The sequence below is a fragment of the Vulpes vulpes genome, chromosome 16 (assembly GCF_048418805.1).
Source record: "Vulpes vulpes isolate BD-2025 chromosome 16, VulVul3, whole genome shotgun sequence".
Lineage (NCBI taxonomy): Eukaryota > Metazoa > Chordata > Mammalia > Carnivora > Canidae > Vulpes > Vulpes vulpes.
In genome coordinates, this window is record NC_132795.1 from 47,228,300 (window position 1) to 47,248,518 (window position 20,219).

A 20,219-nucleotide genomic window follows, 5' to 3' on the forward strand; every position below is an offset into this window, starting at 1 on the left:
GGCTGCGGCACAGAGGCACCGCTGTAGCCCTCGGGGTGTCCACACGGTGTTGGCCCGTCAGGCCTGCCCTGTGAGGGCCCAGGCTTCCAGGATACCAGCCCAGCAGAAGGGGGAAGCTCCTAAGTGAGGACAGGTGTGGTGCAGCCAGCCTGACATGGCTGCATCCAGGTGCCCACGTGTCTGCGGCTTCCCCACATGTGCTGCTGCGTCCTCGGGCCGCCCCACACTGTCTCCCCCACTGAGGCTTCCTTGTGGCCCTGGACAGGCTAGGCCTCGGCAGGACCCCCTGCACACAGGGGCAGCCCCATTCAAGCCTCACAGAACAAGTGTGGCTACCTCTCGCAAGGAAGAGGTGCGAGGCAAACAGCTGACGTCCCCCACCCCAAGGACTCCTAGGTGACATGGTTATGAGCCACACTGTTCCCCAAGATTCAGCTGTTCAGAAGCAGGTGGGGCACCTTCTGGAAGCGCTAAGCTGGGGGCACCTGGGGCAGGCGGAGGTGGAAACCTGGGGCCTGGCTGCCAGCCCTCCACCAGCCACTCCTGCCAGCCCCCAACTGGGCAGCCAGTGAGGACCCCTCATATTCTGGGGGGTGTGCAGGCAGTAGAGGAAAGGCTGCAGGCCCAACGGGGGTTTACCCCCCCTCAGAGGGCAGGAGGTCTCCTTCCAGGGCCAGTGAGGGTAGAGACTGGGTGTGGATGTTGGGGTGGGGCAGGCCAGCCTGGAGTGGTCGCCATGACAAACTGACGGATGACCCACCCTCCCATGTCCACTTCCTTGTGCCCCACAGGGACACGGCGGGGCAAGGACAGGAGAAAGCACACGACCTCCATGACCTTTCCTGCCAAGTTGCAGAAAGCTGCCCAAGGCCCTACCCTGCTTTCAAACCAGTGACCCCTCCCTGGAATCAGGGACCTCCATGTCAGGGGCTCAGGGGGGCTCCTGCCGGCCTCTGGGTGGCCTGGGCAGTGGAGGGGACACGGAGAGGAGAGAGACCTTGGACACCGAGGGATAACCACGAAGGAGCGGGGAGACCGGGATGGGGTCCTGAGGCTCAGGGCAGGCATCTTCCCCGCGGCTTCCCCACCGGGACCCAGCTCCCACCTGAGGCACTTGCCGCTCCCCGCTGCTCTTCGCTGCAGGCCACCAGGCCTGTCACCTGGCCGCAGCCACCTCCTGCAGCCAGTGGCCAGGATGGCGCTGTGGGAAGGCCCAGCAGGGGAGCTCCCTCCTGTGGAGCTCGGTCCTCCAGGCAGGACGCTGGACACTCCCGACGGGCTCCCCTAGGGTGGCCGGGAGGAGGGCCCTGTCGCCATGGGAACCTGGGGGCACCCCCAGCGCTAACAAAGGCCGCCCCCTCCCCCGCCTTCAGCTGAAGCTGCACTGGCTCCGCACAAAACCCAGGCGCCGCCCCGCGGGGTGGGGACACCGGGGTCCCCGAGGGGAAACTGAGGTCGAGGGGAAACTGAGGTCGGGGTCCTGCCAGGCTGGCCGCGGGCGGGGCTCGGCTCACGCTGCAGTCCAAATACGCTGGTGGTGACGTTTGCCCCGTACTGCCCTGACAACGCTTTGCTTTAATTTGGCTGCCGGTATTTAAAGCCAGCAGATTTCACATAAAATCTCAGGGTTTGGTTTGTTGGAAGAGGGCGTGGCTGCCGTGTCCCCAGAGGTGCCAGCCCCGCCCCCGCCCTCATCACGGGTCCGGAGGCACCTGTCACCCGGCAGCGCTGGTCACCTTTGAGGGGGAAGGAGAGGTGCGCGAGCCCAGCACCGGAGAGAGGCGAGGCCGCCCTTCGGAGTGAGGGACGGGCGGTGCTGCCGAGGGGACACGGGGACGAGCTGCGGTGATGCCCCGGAGGAGCCGCGCAGGACATGGGAAAGTCAGGGTGGGCTTCTCGGAAGAGGTGGCGGCGGAAAGGGGTTAGGAGGAGAGGAGCCGGAAACCGAAGGGGCCCAGTTGGGGGCAGCTGTTTGTGGGTACAGCACCTCGGAGGTGGCCGGGCACCGCCGCTGTCCCTGGTCCTGACGGGGCTGGTCCTCGGGGCCGCACCAGCAGCGCCTCGCCCCCGGCGGTGCCCAGGCCAGCCCCGAGCCGGAGCCGCCGCGCAGCCACGGGAGGCCCCGGACACGGGCCACGGCGCGGGCGGGGCGGCGGGGGGGGGGGGCCGGGCCACCCACCTGCCCGCCCCACGGCCACGTCCCACCAAGTGTCCGGGTTCCTTGGGCGGCGTTTCCTATGCAGCTGCGCAGGGGTGTCGTGCAGGGCCCGGAGCGGGGGCTGGGGGGGCCGGTGCGCGGACCCGCGGTGCCGGCAGGGGAGGGGGCGGGGAGCCGAGGCTGCGGGCAGGGCGGTGTCCTGGCGAGCGCGCGCTGCAGCCGGAGGCTGGGGGTGCGGGGCCCAGCAGGGAGCGGGGGGTGCAGGGGGGTGCGGGGCGGAGGCGGTGCGGGGGGCGGGGGTGCGGGGCCCGGGAGGGGGCGGGGCGGGGTGCATGGGAGGGTGCGGGAGGAAGGGTGCGGGGGCGGGGGAGTGTGGGGCCCGGCAGGGGGCGGGACGGGGTGCATGGGAGGGTGCGGGAGGAAGGGTGCGGGGGGGGAGGGAGTGTGGGGCCCGGGAGGAGGCGGGGCGGGGTGCATGGGAGAGTGCGGGGCCCGGGAGGGGGGTGCGGGGTGCGGGGCCCGGGAGGGGGCGGGGCGGGGCGCAGGGGTTGGGGTGCGGGCCCCGGAGGGGGCGGGGGGCAGCCGTCCGCCCGGACACCGCCCGGCTGGGGCAGGAAGCCGCGCGTCGGGCCCCGCGCTCCCCGGCCCCGCCCCGCGCCGCCGCCGCCTCCTCCCGCCGCCCTCCGTGCGCTCGGCTCGGGCTGGGGCTGGGGCTGGGGCTCGGGCTGGGGCTCGGGCTGGGGCTCGGGCTGGGGCTCGGGCTCCGGCGGGGGCGCGGGCGGGCGGGGGCAGGGGCGGGGCGGGCGGGCGGCGGCCGCTTCGGCCATGTCGGGCCCGCGCGCAGGCTTCTACCGGCAGGAGCTCAACAAGACGGTGTGGGAGGTGCCGCGGCGGCTGCAGGGGCTGCGCCCGGTGGGCTCCGGCGCCTACGGCTCGGTCTGGTAGGGGCGGCGGGCAGGGCGCGGCGGCGCGGGCGGGACCGGGGCGCGCACCCTCCCCCTCCCCCCTCCCTCCCTCCCTCGGCGGGCGGCGCGGCGTGGGGAGGGGCTTCGCGCGCCCCCGCCCCGGGCCATCCCGGCCGCCGCGGAGGATGGGGGCGGGGGCGGGGGCGGAAGGAAACTTTCCCCGGACGCGGCGTGGGGCTGCGGGGAGGGGTCGTCCCCCCCCAGCGCCCCGAGGCCCCCGTCCTGCGGCGTCATGGTCGGCGGAAGGGCGGCTCCCCGGGCCCTACACGCGGGAGAGTGCGCCTCGCCCCCGAGCAAGGGCCGGCACCCCGGGGTCTGGCAGGTGCGGTACCAGCCAGTACTTTTGTTTGCAAATGAAAAGAGCCCAACTTGGGGGAGGGTAGGACCCCTCCCCTTGCAATGGCCTCCAACTCCGCGGCCGGTCCTGCCCCTCCCGTTTCCCAAGGGTCTCAGACTCTGGATGGGGCCGAGGGCCCAGCAGAGATGCCTGCCGTCCCCCTACCATACTTGTGGGGTCGGCCTACACCCCACTCCATTTTTGCCCTAACCAGGAGAGCTCAGGCCACAGCCCGCACCTGGGCCCTGGGCCCCGAGGACAGTCTGCAAGTGGGAGCGAGGAAGGGACTTGCCTGAGGCCTGTGTAGGGTTAGGGAGGCACTGGGGGGCTTAGGGTAAGGTGCTTACGGGAACTCGGGGTGCAGTTGCAATAGTGACCAGCTGAGTGTGGATGTGGTTGTTGAGAGGTGCTCCCCAAAACCAGTGGGGTCCTTCCCAAGGCCTCAGTCAGATGGCTGGGGAGGTCTTGGACATGGGGAGGCCGGAGCCCCTAGGGATGGGGCATTGCTCCTGGGGGACTCCCTGACCCCTCCAGGGGCTCAGTGCTGGGGCCTGGAGTAGGGCTGCTGCCCCCCATCTGTTGTCACTGGCCAGCGTGTGGGAGGCCCCAGGCTGGCTGTCCTATGCATTCCAGCCTCAGGCCTGCCTTCATCCCTAAGACTGATCTCAAAGGCAAGAAGAGGATCAGGACAGTGCATGGGTGGTCTCTGGGGAATATAGAGTCTTGCTGGAATCGCTTGGGTCCCTAGGGAGCATCACACTCCCCGGGGGAGCCCTGGGTCTCTCCCCACTGCCCGCACGCGCCGGTGCTCCAGTGCAGGCGATGGCCCTCGCTTGGGCTCTCGTGTTCTGTGAAGCTGTGACCCAGTACCCGTTTTTGTGCAGACACAGTTGAGCAAAGGATCTGCTGCCCCACGTGAGGGGCCACTCCCCTGCTTGTGTCCCCAAAAGGGACGTGGACCTTCCCCCAAAAGCCACAGCCTGGAGGTAGGCGTGTGGAGGCCCGAGACACCTACTGGGTTTACTGCACCCCTGCCGCGGCCCTGTGAGCACCCCAGGTGCTGCAGGAGCTGCTCCCCATGTAGACAGCACGCACTCCTGGGGGAAGCACAATTCTAGAGGGTGCAGGTAAAGGAGAGGGAGGGAAGGGCCGAGCAGCAGTGAGGACCTGGTCCCTGTAAAGGTAGGACTCCTAGTGCGGCCCCAGGGCCAGGCCGGCGAGTCTGGAAGGGCCCAGCGGTGACAGGCCGTTTGCGTGTGGAGACGATGTTTTCGTGCAGAGTGGAGGGGTGTGGAAGCTGGTGTGCAGTGGAACTTCTGGAACTTGGGGGGTGGGGCGGGCCCAGGGGAATGTTCTGTGGATCCAGACACCACCCTCTGCTGAATGCTTCGTATAGTCCAGTTTCTCACTCTTAGAAATAATAACGCAGTAAATGTTTTCGGCTAGCTTTTTGTCCATATTTTGAATATTCAGAGGTGGGGGTGTCCAGGGGCTCTGGAGGTAGCTCTGGAACCCGGGGGGGCCTCCACGAGTGGTGGGCCCGTAGGGGAGCAGGAGGACCGTTTGGGGTGAAAGGGGATGGTTCACAATGTTTGTTTTCCTGACCTGGTTGGTGGAGTCTGTCCCCCAGCCTCATGCTGGGTTGTGGGGAGAAGATCCAGATCCTGCCCCATGGGTCCCAGGCGGGGCAGGCAGGGACCCGATGGCCGGGATGCATGTGGGAAGGGAGGCTGGAGAGTGGGTGCCCCTTGAGGAGCGAGGCACAGAGGAGAGGCTCCCCAGGTGCTGGACTCGGGCTGGCCACACGGACAGCGGTCCACCCGAGGGGCCCTCTGAAAAAGGCGGGGGCCCAGGGTGCACGGCCGGCTCCCACCCCGCCGCCTCACTCACCCACCTTGCAGCTCGGCCTATGACACGCGGCTACGCCAGAAGGTGGCGGTGAAGAAGCTGTCGCGCCCCTTCCAGTCCCTGATCCACGCGCGGAGAACTTACCGAGAGCTGCGCCTGCTCAAGCATCTGAAGCACGAGAATGTGAGCCTGGAGCGCCGGGGCAGGTCAGCGGGGTGGGGGTGAGGCACACACACGGGGCACACAGCCCCAGGGCGCCTCGCCGAGTCCTACTCCCATCCCCATGCAGGTCATCGGGCTGCTGGACGTGTTCACGCCGGCCACCTCCATTGAGGACTTCAGCGAAGTGTGAGTGGCAGCTGATGCGGGGCTCAGGAGCGCATTGGGGGGGCTGTCTGCTGACACCTGACCCCTCCCAGGTACCTGGTGACCACCCTGATGGGCGCTGACCTGAACAACATCGTCAAGTGCCAGGCGCTGAGCGACGAGCACGTCCAGTTCCTGGTTTACCAGTTGCTGCGCGGCCTGAAGGTGGGCGCGTGTGGGGGGCGCGGGGTGGGCCATGCTGGCTGGCACCTGACGCTCCCATGGTCTCCCCCTCGCAGTACATCCACTCCGCGGGGATCATCCACCGGGTAGGTGCACCGCCGGAGAGGGCGGGCTTGTGCAGGCCCAGCGCCCCGCTCCTCCCGCTCACGCCCCACCTGCCCTCCAGGACCTGAAGCCCAGCAACGTGGCCGTGAACGAGGACTGCGAGCTCAGGGTGAGCCGCCCGCTGGAGAGGGCCCACGGGCCGGTGTGGGGGGGCTTTCAGGGAGGCGCTGACGAGCCTGGGGGTTGCCCTAGATCCTAGACTTTGGGCTAGCCCGCCAGGCTGATGAGGAGATGACCGGCTACGTGGCCACGCGCTGGTACCGTGCACCTGAGATCATGCTCAACTGGATGCACTACAACCAGACGGGTGAGGCTTGCGTGGGCGGGGCAGATGTGTTGCGTTAGAGCCTGGGCGGCGTCTGTGTCCAGGCCTGAGCCCAGGCAAGGTCCGGGGCCGTCACTCGAGCGCAGCGGGTCCCGGGCTAACTGCCCCTTGCCCAGAGTTGTATCTAGGGGAGTAAGGGCTCTGCTGGTTGGGGGCCTGGGTGTGACCAGGGTGCGGCACAGTCTGCACGGCCCTACTTCTCGGGAGGGGGTGGGGGCGGGACTTGGAGCAGGCGAACTAATGGAGACTCCTTCCTCCACAGTGGATATCTGGTCTGTGGGCTGTATCATGGCTGAGCTGCTCCAGGGAAAGGCCCTCTTCCCAGGAAATGACTGTATCCTTGGGCCAGGTTGGGGAGGGGGGTGAGCCCGGGTCCCCTTCTGCTGGGTGGGGCTCCGTGGAGGTGGGCACGGGCCCTTTCTGGCTGGCCTTGCCTCCTGGCCCCACGCTATGCCAGCCGGGGCCCTCTGACGCCTGCTGCGGGAGGGGAGCCTGGGATCTGCGCGCCGGGAGGGGCCTACTCCTGGCTGGAGGGCGTTTCCTCAGCCGGGCAGACATTGACCAGCTGAAGCGGATCATGGAGGTGGTGGGCACGCCCAGCCCTGAGGTGCTGGCCAAGATCTCCTCGGAGCACGTGAGTCAGCAGCCCCCGGCGCCCCCATGAACCAGGCCCCTGGGCGCGCTGGGGAGCAGCCCGGCAACGGCGCGGGAAACGGGGGTCCCAGCGGAACAGAGCCCGACACAGGGCCTGACCCCGTCGGGGAGAAACAGGTGGACAGGGAAGGCGTCCCTGGCGCGAGGGACGGGGAGGGTAAACCCTGCGCTCTGGCGAACGGGGCCGCAGCCAAGGACAGGGGGCTGCTGCAGGCACCGAGAGCCAGGTAAGGCGCTGGAGCCGCCACGTCCAAAGCGGGGGCACCTCTGGTCTGTGTACGTTCCCGGCCTGGCCCTTCGGAGGCTGCTCCCCGAATTCCCTGGGGCTGCCTTTGGGTGGGGGGGGAGGCGGGGTGTGAGCCGCGCCCTCAGGTCCCTCCTGCTGCCCCCAGGCCCGGACATACATCCAGTCCCTGCCGCCCATGCCCCAGAAGGACCTCAGGAGCATCTTCCATGGAGCCAACCCCCTGGGTGAGGACGGGCCCTGGGCCGGGCTGGGCTCCGTGTCTCAGCGTGGATGCGCCCCTGACTGCTCCTCGCACTGGCCGCTCTAGCTGTGGACCTCCTGGGAAGGATGCTGGTGCTCGACAGCGACCAGAGGGTCAGCGCGGCCGACGCCCTGGCCCACGCCTACTTCAGCCAGTACCATGACCCCGACGACGAGCCCGAGGCCGAGCCCTACGACGAGAGCGTGGAGGCCAAGGAGCGCACGGTGGAGGAGTGGAAGGGTGGGCTCGAGGGGGCCCGGCTGGGAGGGGTGGAGCGGGGGGCCCCGAGGGCTAGGGGCTGCCCGTTTCCTGCCGGGGGGGGGCAGGTGGACATGGGGTTGAGCGTGTCCAGCAGAGGCTTGGGGGCAGCCCAGGGCAGACCCCGGAAGGAAGCCCGGAGGCAGAGGCTGCGTTCGGGGTGCTGGGCCCGGGCGGGGCGGTGGGCCAGCGGCCGCAGGGCTCACCCTGTCCCCTTCCCCCCAGAGCTCACCTACCAGGAGGTCCTCAGCTTCAAGCCCGCAGAGCCACCGCAGGCGCCCGGCAGCCTGGAGATCGAGCAGTGAGGAGCCTGTACCACCAGCCGCTCTAGCGGGAGCAAGAGCATGCTGGCTACTTCCTCAGCCCACCGCATGCCCATGAGGGGCCGCAGCACCCCGTGGCCGCAGCCCCGCCCCCAGCCTGGGATCCCGCCCACACGCTGCTCCTCGTGGGCCATCTGTGTGCGCGTGTGAATGCACACGTGTGCGTGTGTGCAAGCCGCGGGTGGAGTCTGCACCTCTGGAACCCCTTGGTCCTCCTGCCTTCTCCCGACCCTCTGGGTCTTCCTTAGGGCCTCGCCAGGATGCCCGAGGGGCTCTCCTCCGTCCCACAGGGCCATCTCTGGCAAGTGGGGTGCACAGGGGCCAGAGCCCTCTGGAGCCTAGGGGAGGCCTCTGCTGTCAGAGCTTCTCAACTTGGAAGTGTGGGGCGCCCCTGGGAGATGCTGAGGCCCCATGGCCTGAAAGTTGAGCAGGGTCTTCCCTGAAGGTCACAGGGCAGGGACGGCCGCAGGCTGTCATCAGAGAGTCATCCTGGAGCCAAGTGTCCGTCCCCCTGTACTGTGAGTGGCACGTGTGCACCACTGTGTGTTCCCGGTATTTATGTGTCGAGGCACCTGCAGGCGGGTGTTCCCGGTATTTATGTGTCGAGGCACCTGCAGGCGGGTGCCCACGGGCTGCTGCCACGACCAGCAAGAAGCTTCCAGGGAGGTGGCTGTACTGTTCCATCCCCCTCCTCGGTTCCCGATGGGGGGAGGGTGCTGCTGCTGAGGCCCTGGGTGCTCCGTGCGGGGGTTCCCTTGGGCAAGGGGCAACTGGTGAACAAAAGCCAGGGCTTCCTCCTTGCATGCGGGGGCTGCAGCAGGCACCAGGAGCCGCCCGAAGTTGGCCCAGGAGCTCCAGCCTGGAGGGGAGCTGCACACTCGGGCTCAGACCCTGGACCTTGGCCGGAGCTGAGGAGGAAGCCTCTGCTGATACCTCTGCACCCCACCAGCTCCGGCCCTGCTGCCCGCAGCTGGGGTCAGCTCTCGCCCTCCCTTCTTCCAGGATGGGCTGATCTGGCAACCTCTGGGACAGGACTCGGCTCAAGATGTGTTGGGGTGTGGACCTCCATCGTGGGGCCTCTCCGTGAGGGGTGGTGTTGCGTGAGTCGGGGCGACCTCCCACCTTGCAGAGGTCTCGACGTCAAGTGCCTGCACCAGGGTTTCACAATAAAGAGGGTTCTCTCTCTCAGGCTGCTTGTCTCCCAAGTTTCTGCGCCCTGCTGCTTGGACGGGGTGGCTGGGCCTGTGCATTGCCCCCCTGGTCAGGCCCCACCTGGCCCTGCGCTGCCCAGGTCGCTCAAGTCTCTAGTCAGACAAGCAGCCGCATACAGCACAGCGCCTCCCCGTTCCTGGGAGCCGGGGGGCGTTGGGGTCTGCACCCAGGCTAATGGGCTCCGAGCGGGAACAGGGCATGACAGCTGTCCGGCCGTCCGCACATAAAGCCCAGCTGCCCGGCTGAGGAATGCATGGGGCCGGCTCAGCTTCTGGTCCCTGTGCAGGCCCGCCCCTTCTCTCAGTGGTCAGGGAAGCTGCCTGGGGACAGCTGGGGCTCCCTGGGAGCAAAGGCGCATCCGCCCCTGGAGCCAGGGAGGGTGGGGAAGAGAGCTTTCCTCTCTTTCGTATTGGGTTGGGGGGAAGGGAACCCTTGCTTCAGCCCTCGGGACACACCCTGAGCTACTAGCTCCTGCCCACTGCTGCTCGGGTGAGGACGGGTCCTGGTCTGGGCAGGGGTCAGGGACATTCGTGCCCTTGTTCTGGGTCTTGGGGGTTGCAGACCCTCTGGGAGTTGGACCACCAGGGGCCTGGTTGGGGCGGCTGCTGGGCCTCAGGTCCTGGGCAACCCTTGGAGACCAGGCTGGCCCAAGTCCTGTGGTGAGGGGCAGCGGACGGGAGCAGAACTGGGACGCACCACCTGGGGACACCTGCCATACCCCAGCCCCCCATGGGGAGGAAGCAGCCAGCGAGGGGCTCCTGGGAGAGGCAGGGGGATTGCCCGGTCGGCCCCAGGCGTGAAGGACACAGGTGATTGTGGCTGTAGTGGCCCAGGCCGATCTCTCCGGCTGGTCTCCAAGTCCTGCGGAAGCCCAGGTGGAAAGCTGCTCTGGCCGCTCTGAGCTGCTGATTCATGGTGGCCGGCAGGGCAGAGGAAGGGGAGGGCCCCTGGGGATCCTGTTACCCTGGACCTGGGTCCCTGGGCTGGGCAGGTCATGGAGGGGGCTCTGTCCTCCAGGAGCATCCGGTCCGGGATGTGGCCAGACCTGTGGAAGGACAATGCCCCACCTAGGGGTCAGGGGGACCCTGAGAGCCCAAGTAGGGCCCTCCTTCACCCCCGGGGGGTCAAGTCTGGAGAGAGAGGGGAGGCTCAGGCCAGGCTTAGGAAGGTCAGGAGGGAGTAAGCTGGGTGGAAGGTGGCCGGCAGGGAGCTGGGTGTGCCTAGGGGCCCAAGGGAGACCTACACCACCACCCTCTCTGGCGCCGGGGCCCGGTGGTCACACGGAGGGGTGTTGGGGATGCAGCCTAAGTTTGGGAGACAGAACCAGCTCCTCCCCAAGGAGAGGGGGATGCAGGCAATAGGTGCTGGGGAGGTGGGGGTGGGGGCCCACCCTGGGACGGGTATGGATCAGCCCCAGGGGAAGGGGCTGTCCCGCAAGGTGGGCAGGTGACAAGGGGGACACAGGAATGGGGCCCGGGTTACACGGTGGAGGTGGCCAGGCCATGGCCAGGGACTTGCAGCCGGGACTGGGGGCGCTAGGGCTGTGCAGCAGGGGGGCCCAGCTCCGCGGGGAGCGTTGCGGTGACCCAGGGGCATCTGCTCAGACACCGCGCGGGGCTCGGGCTCTGGGGGCGCGCCCTGCCTTCCGCTCCCCCCCCCCCCGCCCCGCCTCCTCGGGTTTCCGCGGGGCGGGCGGGGGCGTCACGTGTGCACGGCCCGGGGGCCGGTTGGTCCGCGGCGGGGGCGGGACTGCGGGCCGGGCCGGGCCGGGGGCAGGCGGGGGTCGCGGCGCGGGACAGCCGGGCCGGGAGGGAGGGAGGAGAGGCCCGCGGTGCCCCGCGCGCGAGCAGGTGCGGCGACCCGGTCCCGGGCTCGGGGCTCGGTGGGGGGGGGGCGCCCCGGGCACCATGAGCTCCCCGCCACCCGCCCGCAGGGGCTTCTACCGCCAAGAGGTGACCAAGACGGCGTGGGAGGTGCGCACAGTGTACCAGGACCTGCAGCCCGTGGGCTCGGGCGCCTACGGGGCCGTGTGGTGAGCGCGGGCGGGCGGCCGGGGGGGGGGGGGGCGCGGCGGGCGGCCGCTGAGCAGGGCGTCCCGCAGCTCGGCCGTGGACAGCCGCAGCGGCGCCCGGGTGGCCATCAAGAAGCTGTACCGGCCCTTCCAGTCCGAGCTGTTTGCCAAGCGCGCCTACCGCGAGCTGCGCCTCCTCAAGCACATGCGCCACGAGAACGTGAGTGGGCGCCCCCGGTGCGGCTGGGCCGGGCTCACCCCGCGAGGTGGGGGGGGACACTCGCCGGGCCGACACCCTCACTCGGCCCAGCCCTGCCTCCCCAGGCCCCGGTGGTCCCGGAAGGGGCGCCATCGCCCGGCTGGGCATCCCCCACAGCTGCACCCTGGGGCCCCCTGCACCCCAGGCTGTGGGCCACAGTCTGCCCAGCTGGGTGCTGAGCGGGGCGTGCCCCGTGGTCAGGGGCTACGGGCGGCCGTGGAGAGCCGAGGCTGGGTGGCCGGCCCAGGGTCGCCTCGCTCCAGGGTGGCTGATGTGCGGCCCCACCCGCGAGGGCCTCCCTTGATGCCCTACCTGCCCTTGGGGCACCGTGTTCTGCTGCGGCCTGTGTGCCCATTGCTGGCTGCTGAGCCCCGGTCTGTGTCCTGGGGGGCCTCCCCAACCGAGCTCTGCCCTCTGCACAGCCCACCCCGCGTCACCCCCGGATCAGGCTCTCATGGCTGCTGGGCAGGGGGGCGGGGTACCCTTACGGATGGCCTGGCTCTAGGTCATCAGCCTCCCTCCTCGGGGGAAAGCGAGTCCCGGGTCCCCTGGGCTCCTGGCCGATGGCACTGCAGCGGGTGCTTCACTCACACAGACTTCTGCCTCTGTCCCTGGGCCTCCCCGGGGACATCCCTTCATGCGGGACGCCAGCCCAGCCCCGACCTCACCAATTCCTGGTTCCCCTAGTCAGGCCCAGCTGACTCCCCGTGGTGGCAGCCTCCTCCCCAGCTGCCCCCCGGCTCCCGCCTCCAAGATCTCAGGGCGGCCTGCTTGGTCGCCTCCCACCCTTGCCGCATCTCCTCCTCTGCACCATCCCAGTTGAGCTCCTGATCTCCTGGCAGCCGGTGCCGCCGCCTCGGGGTGCCCTGCACATGGCTGACTGTGACCCCGCTGCCCTGGGAGGACACTGAGGCCGTGAGAGGCGGAGTGCCGGCTGGGTCCTGCCCTTCCGCCCACACCTGGCACCTTCTCCCTTCCCTCTCCATTTACTTGAGGCCAGAATCCACAGGGGCACAGATCCCTCTCCACGTGACGGACCCCCCCTGATCCTCGGGGACCCTGCCCTCCATCCCCTTCTTGCCAAGACACTCTCCCGGTGGCCCAGGCCCCTCACCGGACATCCCTCTATGTTCTGTCCTCCCCTGTGCCTGTGACTCTGGCCCTGGTGGCGCAGTCACCTAGTTGTCCCTGCCTCACTCCCATCTGTCTCCACATAGCAGGCATCGCACCTGTTTAAACCCCTTCTCGGCAGCTCTTAGGATCAAGGCCAAACCTTCACCTGGCAGGCAAGGGCCCGCCCGGCTCCCTCCGGCCTTTCCTTGGCTACTCCCTGGCCTGGGCCTCAGCCACCTGGCCTTTCTCCCCGTGTTCCTCAAACGCTTCAAGTGTCCTCCCTTCTGCCTCGGCCCTCGTTTGCCTGGCCTCTGCCAGGTGTCCCCCCGCTGGCACATCCACCTGCCCCTCTGGCCACTCAGCCATATAGGCCTCCTGGGGCTCCGCGGGGCCGGGTCTAGCCATTGCCTTGGTTGTCGTGCCACCTGCCTGGGCCTCACTGGCAGAGCCAGGGCCCCCTGATGGGTCTGCTGGGTGCTGGCTCTCCCCTGGGAGGCTGTCCCACCCTCTTCAGTGGGCATGAGAAGAGGCAGGGGAAGGGCCAGGGGGCTGGAGTGCCTTGGATGGCTGGGAGCCGACCCAGACTTGGGACCGCCCCTCCCCCAGAGGATCCCTGCAGTCACCATTCAAAAATAGCCTGTGTCTATGGGCATGTGTGCCAGGGCTAGGCTGTCCTGCCAGTAGGACGGTGGGGGGACACGGGGACAGCTGTAGGGGGCTTTCCTGGCTGGGGCGCTGTGCTGCCTCGGGGTGTACCTGACCCCGTGCCCTCCGCCAGGCCTCTACTCCACCAGGTACTCCGGCCTCCCCCCAGGTCATTGGGCTGCTGGACGTGTTCACTCCTGATGAAACCCTGGATGATTTCACAGACTTGTGAGTGCAGCCCCGGGGCAGGCTGCTCAGGGCAAGGGAGTGTTGGGTTGCTCCTGGGTGCTGACTCGGGTTCCGCATTGGTCTGTGGATGTCCCTGCAGCCTGAGTGGGGGTCCCTTCCCTACACCACAGTCTGCCCCCTGCCACATGCCCCCGGGGACCCATGGCCCTGGCACAGTGGGTGGGCCCTGGGCCTCCTGCCCCCACACCTGGCGCGGGGCCCTCTCCAGTGCTGGGCGTGCAAGCGTGGGGCCTGCATCTGTCATTGGCAGGTCCCGTGCTCTGGGACCCTGGCATCGAACGTGGCCTGTAACTAGAGCCGCTGACCTTTGCTGGCAGGCAGGGGAGTGGCGGCGGGAGGCCTGCCTGAGGCTGCCCTCCCTGGGCTCCTACTGTGGTCTGGCCGGCCGAAAGCCAGGGGCTGAGCCTGGGAAGGGCTGAGGACAGGCTCCTCGCCGTCTGACCTTGTAGAGGTCAAGGACCCAGAGGCCTCTGTCCCGGCGAGGTGCTAAATGTCTGTCCTCGCTGTCTCTCTCCCTCCACCTGCCCAGCCTGCCGCTCTGACCATGTGTCCTGCCATCCCTGCCCCTACCTGCAGGCCTTCCTTTCTCTTGCACCCTCTTCTGCCTGTGATCCCTGGTGCTCCCCAGATCCCAGCCTCCATGTGCCTTGCAGGGAGCACCACAGTGTGGTCCTGACGAACCTGACATCCTGGGGCTGGGTGGGAGGAAGAGCTGCGGGCGGGCACTGGACAGGTGGGTGGAGCCTGGTGCTGCAGGGCGATCTCGGGGGTCTCTAGTGGGTGCGACACCTACTGTCTGCACCACCTGTCCCCTCAGTTACCTGGTGATGCCATTCATGGGAACTGACCTCGGCAAGCTCATGAAGCACGAGAAGCTGAGTGAGGATCGAATCCAGTTCCTTGTGTACCAGATGCTGAAGGGGCTAAAGGTGGGAGAGGGGGTATGGGAGGGTGACCCCCTCAGGCCAGGCTGGGGCTGGGGAGCACACTGCTCCCAGAGAGCTGACTGCCGCGGACCCTATCTCTGTCCCCATAGTACATCCACGCCGCCGGCATCATCCACAGGGTGAGTCCTGGCGGGAGCTTCCTTTGCAGGGAGGCGCGGGGGGGCCTGAGCTCCAGGACCCCTGTGCTGGGGTCCAGTGGGGAATGTGTGTGATGCCTGCACGCAGCTGTGGGTCCCCAGGGACCTTCACCCGCCCTGGAAGGGCTGTGGCCGGGGCTGGCCCAGTGTGGCTGCTCCCCCATTCAGGTGCCCCATCCCTGCCCTTGTGCCCCCCCGGGGGCAGGGGCCGCACGGCCATGCTTCCTCTGTCCCCAGGACCTGAAGCCCGGCAATCTGGCAGTGAATGAGGACTGTGAGCTGAAGGTGTGTGTTGGGGGGAGGTGGGGGGCGGGGGGTCTCCTCACCTGTCCATCTGCCGGTTGCCCTTGGCCTTCAGGCAGAGGGACCCAACCCCCGCCGTCCGGGCCAGGAGGGCATCAGGCACACGCCATACCTCATGAGGTGAAGGGCGGGAGGTGTCCCCAGGCCCCCAGGCCTGAGCCAGGGTAGGGCCAAGGGGGCCTCTCCAATGTGCTGGCCAGTTCCCGGGGTCAGCGGGGAGCAGAGCAGCAGGGAAGGAGACCCACGGGGGGCTGCTCCTGAGGGTGGTGGAAGCCAGGTCAGTGGGGCTGGGCGCGCTGGCCACACAGAGGAGCTCACGGGGAGGCTCAGGGAGTCCGTGGCCAGGACCTCGGGTCCCGGAGGGTTGGCAGGAGGCCCCGCGTGCCCAGTTCTGGGTCACAGGCTGGCCTACCTACTCCCGGGGGCCCCGGGCCCCGCCTTCCCGGTTCTCACCAGATCCTGGACTTCGGCCTGGCCAGGCAGGCAGACAGCGAGATGACTGGCTACGTGGTGACCCGGTGGTACCGGGCACCTGAGGTCATCTTGAACTGGATGCGCTACACGCAGACAGGTGGGGCGCTGCCCAGAACCACCCCCAGCCGTGGCCTCCCAGGTGGCGCCGCTGCTGCCCCTCTTCAGGGGAAGCCCCACGGTGGCTCCTCGTGGGGGGCGGCTGTGCGGGAATGGGAGCCGGGCAAGGGGTGGAAGGCTGGACTGCCGCTGTGTCTGTGTCCCTCCCCACGCATGTCCTGTCCTCCCTGGCCCACGGAGCGCTGACATGGGGCCTCTGTCTCAGTGGACATCTGGTCCGCGGGCTGCATCATGGCAGAGATGATCACGGGGAAGACACTGTTCAAGGGCAGTGACCGTATCCTACACATGTGGGGGGCTGGGCTGGGCCTGGGTGGGTGCTGGGTACACTGCCCCAGCTGGCGGGGGAGCCCCACTCTCTGGCCCGTGCTATGCTCCTCACCTCAGCACAGACCTGGACCAGCTGAAGGAGATCATGAAGGTGACAGGGACACCTCCCGCCGAGTTCGTGCAGAGGCTGCAGAGTGCTGAGGTCACTTGGGAGCTGGGCACGGGCGGCGGGGCTGGGCCGGGGCTGTGGCGTGGCCCCTCACCCTTTCTTCCTGAAAAGGCGAAGAACTACATGAAGGGCCTCCCCGAGTTGCAGAAGAAGGATTTTGCCTCTATCCTGACTAACGCAAGCCCCCTGGGTAGGACGGGACTCAGGGGAGCTGGGTCAGTGACTCGGGCAGTGGGCCCTGGGCCCTCCCTGACCAGTGCTGCCCACAGCCGTGAACCTCCTGGAGAAGATGCTGGTGCTGGACGCAGAGCAGCGGGTGACAGCGGCCGAGGCGCTGACCCACCCGTACTTCGAGTCCCTGCAGGACACGGAGGAGGAGCCCAAGGCCCAGAAGTACGACGAGTCATTTGATGATGTGGACCGCACGCTGGACGAGTGGAAGCGTGAGTGGGGGGCTCTGGGCAGGGGCGGTGGCTGGACCCTGTGAGCCCAGCACAGGTGGTCAGGGCTCAGAGCCCCGGGTCCCCCGACTTTGGGACGCAGGCCCGGTGTGGAATACAGCAGACGGCCAGCGGGCAGGGGGCTTCTTGGCCAATGGGCCCTCTGGCCGGAGCTGAAGGATGAAAGAACGTTCCGGGCAGGGGGTTCAGCACAAACAAGTGCGGAGGAGAGTTCTGGAAACTGGGTGGCAGCCCCCAGCTGCAGGCAGTTGTGAGCACTTAACCTGCAGGCCCGTCCCCAGTGCTGGCCAGAGACCTGGGCCATCCTGCGGCCCTTCTGCACCCCCTTGTGCCTCAGACTTCCACTCTCACCTCTTGAACTTCTCGTGGCCTCTCTTTGCCCCACTTTCCTTTTTAAAGATCTACATGTTAAGAGAGCGCAAGCGAGAGTGTGTGTGCTCGGGCACCAGGCAGGAAGGGGCCGAGGGGGGCAGAGAGTTTCAAGCAGATTTTGCTGAGTGTGGAGCCTGACTGAGGAGGGCTCATCTCATGACCCTGAGCTCATGACCTGAGCCAAAACCAAGAGTTGGACGCTCGACGGACCGAGCCAGCCCGGCTCCCCTTTGCCCCTTTGAGGACCCCTCCCACCCGGACAGCTGCATGCCCCTCCGTCCGGCCAGCAGGCCGAGCCCCCCGCAGCAGCCTCCTCTGCACCCCTTGCCCCCTTGTCCCACTGAGCGGCTCCGACCCACCTAAGCCTGCGCCCACCACCGCCTGGCTTTGCCCTGGCTCTTTCCTTCCACCACAGCCCCCCGCTCAACTCCTCAGCTCTGGGCCCAAGTGGCACACTCTGAGCTTCAGGCTGGGCTCAGGGACACCTGCCCGGGCCCCGGGCCTCTGCCGCAGCCCTGCAACCCGCGCTGGAACTGGCTTTGCAGGACAGCAGGCAGCAAGGGCTGGGCTCGGTGTCCCTCTCTTGGTGGCTGCGGGACCAGCCTGCAGGGGCCGGCATGGGTGAGGACAGCGGCGAGCACCGTCTGGCCACGGCTTGTGGCTGCCACTGCGTCCTGGGCCGTCATGGTTCTGAGTCAGACCCGGGGCCTTGGTGCTGCTCACGGGGTGGGGGTGCTTCTCAAATCATGGTCCTCAGCCGCCAGTGTGTCAGGTGCCTCCCGCAGGGCTCCACCCCGTTCGTGCTTGTGCGTTTGGTTTGGTTGGATGAAAGCTTTCTGTTGCTAAAAAAGATAACTAGAAAACCGCGGGCCACAGAGTCCTCTCCATGGTCTCCACCCACACGAACTGTGGGAAGAGCTTTTGCTTTTACCGCAGACCACGGTGAACACGTGATCCGTTTGTGGTTGAGCCCCCGGTCAGGAATGCAAGCCTCATTCCCTCCCATTTCCGTGGGAGCAGCCAGCTGCACGCAGACCTTCCTTGTATGGCCTGAGCCCCGTGTTAGGATTAGACAGAGGGCCCGGGGGCACCCACGGGGGGACACATCCATGCGGCAGGCAAGCCCCGTAGATCGCCTGCTCCTCACGCAGTCTCCTGCCCTGGGCACGGGGAGTACCGGTGTCCCCCCGACAGGTGCTCCCTGGCCAGGTGAGCGTGGGGACGCCAGGCTAGGCCGAGCAGAACCCGTCCCTCTGCACACGGGTCGGGGGGAAAGCAAAGCAGGCCTCTCCCTTCCTTGGGGATGGCTCGCTCTGGCCACACATTTCAGGGAACGTGACCACCAGGTGTTTGGTGGCAATTCTTCTCATTTAAGTTTCTGTGGATGTTCCGGGTCCAGAAACAGGTGTGTTCTGGGGGGTCCTGAGTGGCTCCACTTGTAGAGACACATTGCTTTCTATTCTTAGGACTGCTCATCACAGCAGGCTCTGGGCCCAGGCCTGCCTGGCCACGCCACAGGCAGTGGGTTTGGGTTATAGGAGCCCCATCGGGGTGGATAGTTCATGTGGGGGGACACAGGGGGACCGAGGGGGGCTGTGGCCTGTGATGAAGTTGCGTGTGTGGCACCCGCACTCCCGCAGCGACTTCTGACCCTGATGTTTTGGAGACCAGGTGAGCCCCGAGCTCAGTGCTAACAGGCTGTGCTCTGGGCCTGGGAGCTCTCCCCACACCCACCGAGAGCCACCTCCTAGGACTCAGAACTGGTCAGGGCAAGCATCAGTGAGCTGGGCCCAGTGCTCTTCCTGGGTCGCTGGCTTTCCCCCAGGTGTGAATTGTAGGAGGCGCTTGTGAGGGGTGCTGAGGTCCCTTCTCCCATGATGGCTTTCTCTCTCACCCCACCCCAGGTGTCACATATAAAGAAGTGCTCAGCTTCAAGCCTCCTCGGCAGCTGGGGACCAAGGTCTCCAAGGAGACAGCCCTGTGAAGACCCCTGGGCCCCGAGAGTGGTGACGAGGACACCTTGGGGATTGTGGCTGGGGCTTCTACTGGAAGGGGGATACTGCTTATCACCGTGGCCTGGCCGGGGGCTTCCATCCCAGGAGAACTCTCATTCGTGGACCCCCTCCTCCAGGCCTGTTAACGCTGCTCTCAAGGCTCCCACATCAGCCTCACCTTGGGGAGCATCTGGACCTTCTGGACAGGATGTCAGCCTCACCTGGGACTGGCCTCTGACTCCCCGAGCAGTGTCCCCCCCTCCCCAGGTGCGACAAGGAGCCCCAGAACCTGTGTGGGGGTGAGGCTTGGGGTCACGGCCTGGCCCCCACCTTGTCTGCTCCAGCCCCTGCTGAAGGCCACTTCATAAGGCAGAGAGGACCCAGAGCGCCTCCTCAGGTGTCTCTCCTGGGGGCGTTGGTGTGGACTCCCCTACACTCCTGCCCGGAATGGGCTACACCCACGTGGCTGGAAGCCAATAAACCCTTTTGCAGAGATCCCACTCGGCTCTCCTAATTCTCAGGCTGGCTCTCCACCTCCGGATTGGGGGGTGGGCAGGGCCTGGGCGCTGCTCGGCCGAGCAGGCACCCACTTCCTCCTAGGCCTGCAGTGGGCTGGTGCTTGGTGCTCCAGGGGCTGGGCCCTCCTGCGGCTGACTTTCCTCTGCGGCTTTCCCTCTGGAGGAGACCCCAGGCCTGATGGGGGCGGGTGTGACCTGGGGCTCCTCTGAGCTCCCTGCACTGTCCACAGCCAGGTTCCTGGCGAGCAGTGGTCACGCTCCCTGCACAGCACGAGGAGAGGTTCTGGGGTCTCCCCGCATCTCCTGCCTCTCCGCCGGCCGCACCCCAGCACCTCCGACCTCGCACAGCCCTCTGCCGGCTGGTGGATGGCTCGGAGAGGTGACGCTGGGGCACCGGCTTCCCAGACCCTTGGTGTGCCACCCTGCCCCTCCCACCAGTCCCTGCGGGTGGTGCGCCCAGAGCGGCCGCCCAGCCGAGTGTGGTCAGACAGGCTGCCGAAGTGGACAGCGAGTGGCCTTCTCTGCTCAAGGCACCATCGGGAGCGGGGTGGTCCCCGCAGGCCCTGAGGCTGCGTGGCACAGGGTGACCGCTTGGTGCTCTGGCCACAGCCACGGAGGTTGGCTCGGGGTGGGCACTGACCCCAAGTGAGCGAATCGCAGCCTCCCCGGAGCGAGTTGGACGTCCGCCGCCCGCTGGCAGGTGCCTCATCAGGACGTGGGAACCCCAAGGGCAGCGGGGGGAGCAGGGCCGTCTTGGGGCCGCCGCTGCATCCCCGCCATAGCCGAGGTCGTCCCCTCCACCCCCCCACTATGGTCCTCGCACATGATGCAGCCCCCGGGCGTTTCTGAGTCCTGCCTGGGCCCTCACTCGCCCTCGCCCGTTCCCCGAGCCCTGGCCTGGACCGGCCCTGCGCAGCGGGACGCGATGGGCTGCGCGGTCGGCGCGGGGCTGGGGGAG

General features: G+C 67.7%; 2 protein-coding genes across 7 annotated transcripts; both read left to right on the top strand.

Moving 5' to 3' along the window:
• Nucleotides 1-1,431: 1,431 nt before the first annotated feature.
• On the top strand, nt 1,432-9,198 carry MAPK11 (mitogen-activated protein kinase 11). 3 transcript variants are annotated; one of them, XM_072742309.1, is made up of 12 exons: nt 1,432-1,887; nt 5,362-5,491; nt 5,598-5,656; nt 5,728-5,839; nt 5,914-5,943; nt 6,024-6,071; nt 6,155-6,269; nt 6,550-6,621; nt 6,842-6,921; nt 7,334-7,412; nt 7,496-7,669; nt 7,913-9,198. In XM_072742309.1, exons 1-12 carry the CDS (start codon nt 1,874-1,876, stop codon nt 7,990-7,992), a joined length of 993 nt encoding a protein of 330 aa, XP_072598410.1. In that variant the 5' UTR covers nt 1,432-1,873; the 3' UTR covers nt 7,993-9,198. The 3 variants fall into 3 exon arrangements, with proteins under 3 accessions (XP_072598410.1, XP_025875598.2, XP_072598411.1); XM_026019813.2 differs by lacking the exon at nt 1,432-1,887 and adding an exon at nt 2,880-3,099; XM_072742310.1 differs by lacking the exon at nt 1,432-1,887 and adding an exon at nt 3,194-3,445.
• A 1,817-nt stretch (nt 9,199-11,015) lies between these two features.
• Nucleotides 11,016-19,243, top strand: MAPK12 (mitogen-activated protein kinase 12). Of its 4 annotated transcripts, none has more exons than XM_072742888.1 (12): nt 11,017-11,254; nt 11,324-11,453; nt 13,384-13,478; nt 14,317-14,428; nt 14,536-14,565; nt 14,821-14,868; nt 15,343-15,457; nt 15,683-15,754; nt 15,870-15,949; nt 16,028-16,106; nt 16,186-16,359; nt 18,654-19,243. In XM_072742888.1, the coding sequence occupies exons 1-12, from the start codon at nt 11,130-11,132 to the stop codon at nt 18,731-18,733; spliced, it is 1,140 nt and encodes a 379-aa protein (XP_072598989.1). In that variant the 5' UTR covers nt 11,017-11,129; the 3' UTR covers nt 18,734-19,243. The 4 variants fall into 4 exon arrangements, with proteins under 4 accessions (XP_072598991.1, XP_072598989.1, XP_072598992.1 ...); XM_072742889.1 differs by having other exon boundaries at nt 11,018-11,254; nt 13,420-13,478; XM_072742890.1 differs by lacking the exon at nt 14,821-14,868 and having other exon boundaries at nt 11,016-11,254.
• Nucleotides 19,244-20,219: the final 976 nt, after the last annotated feature.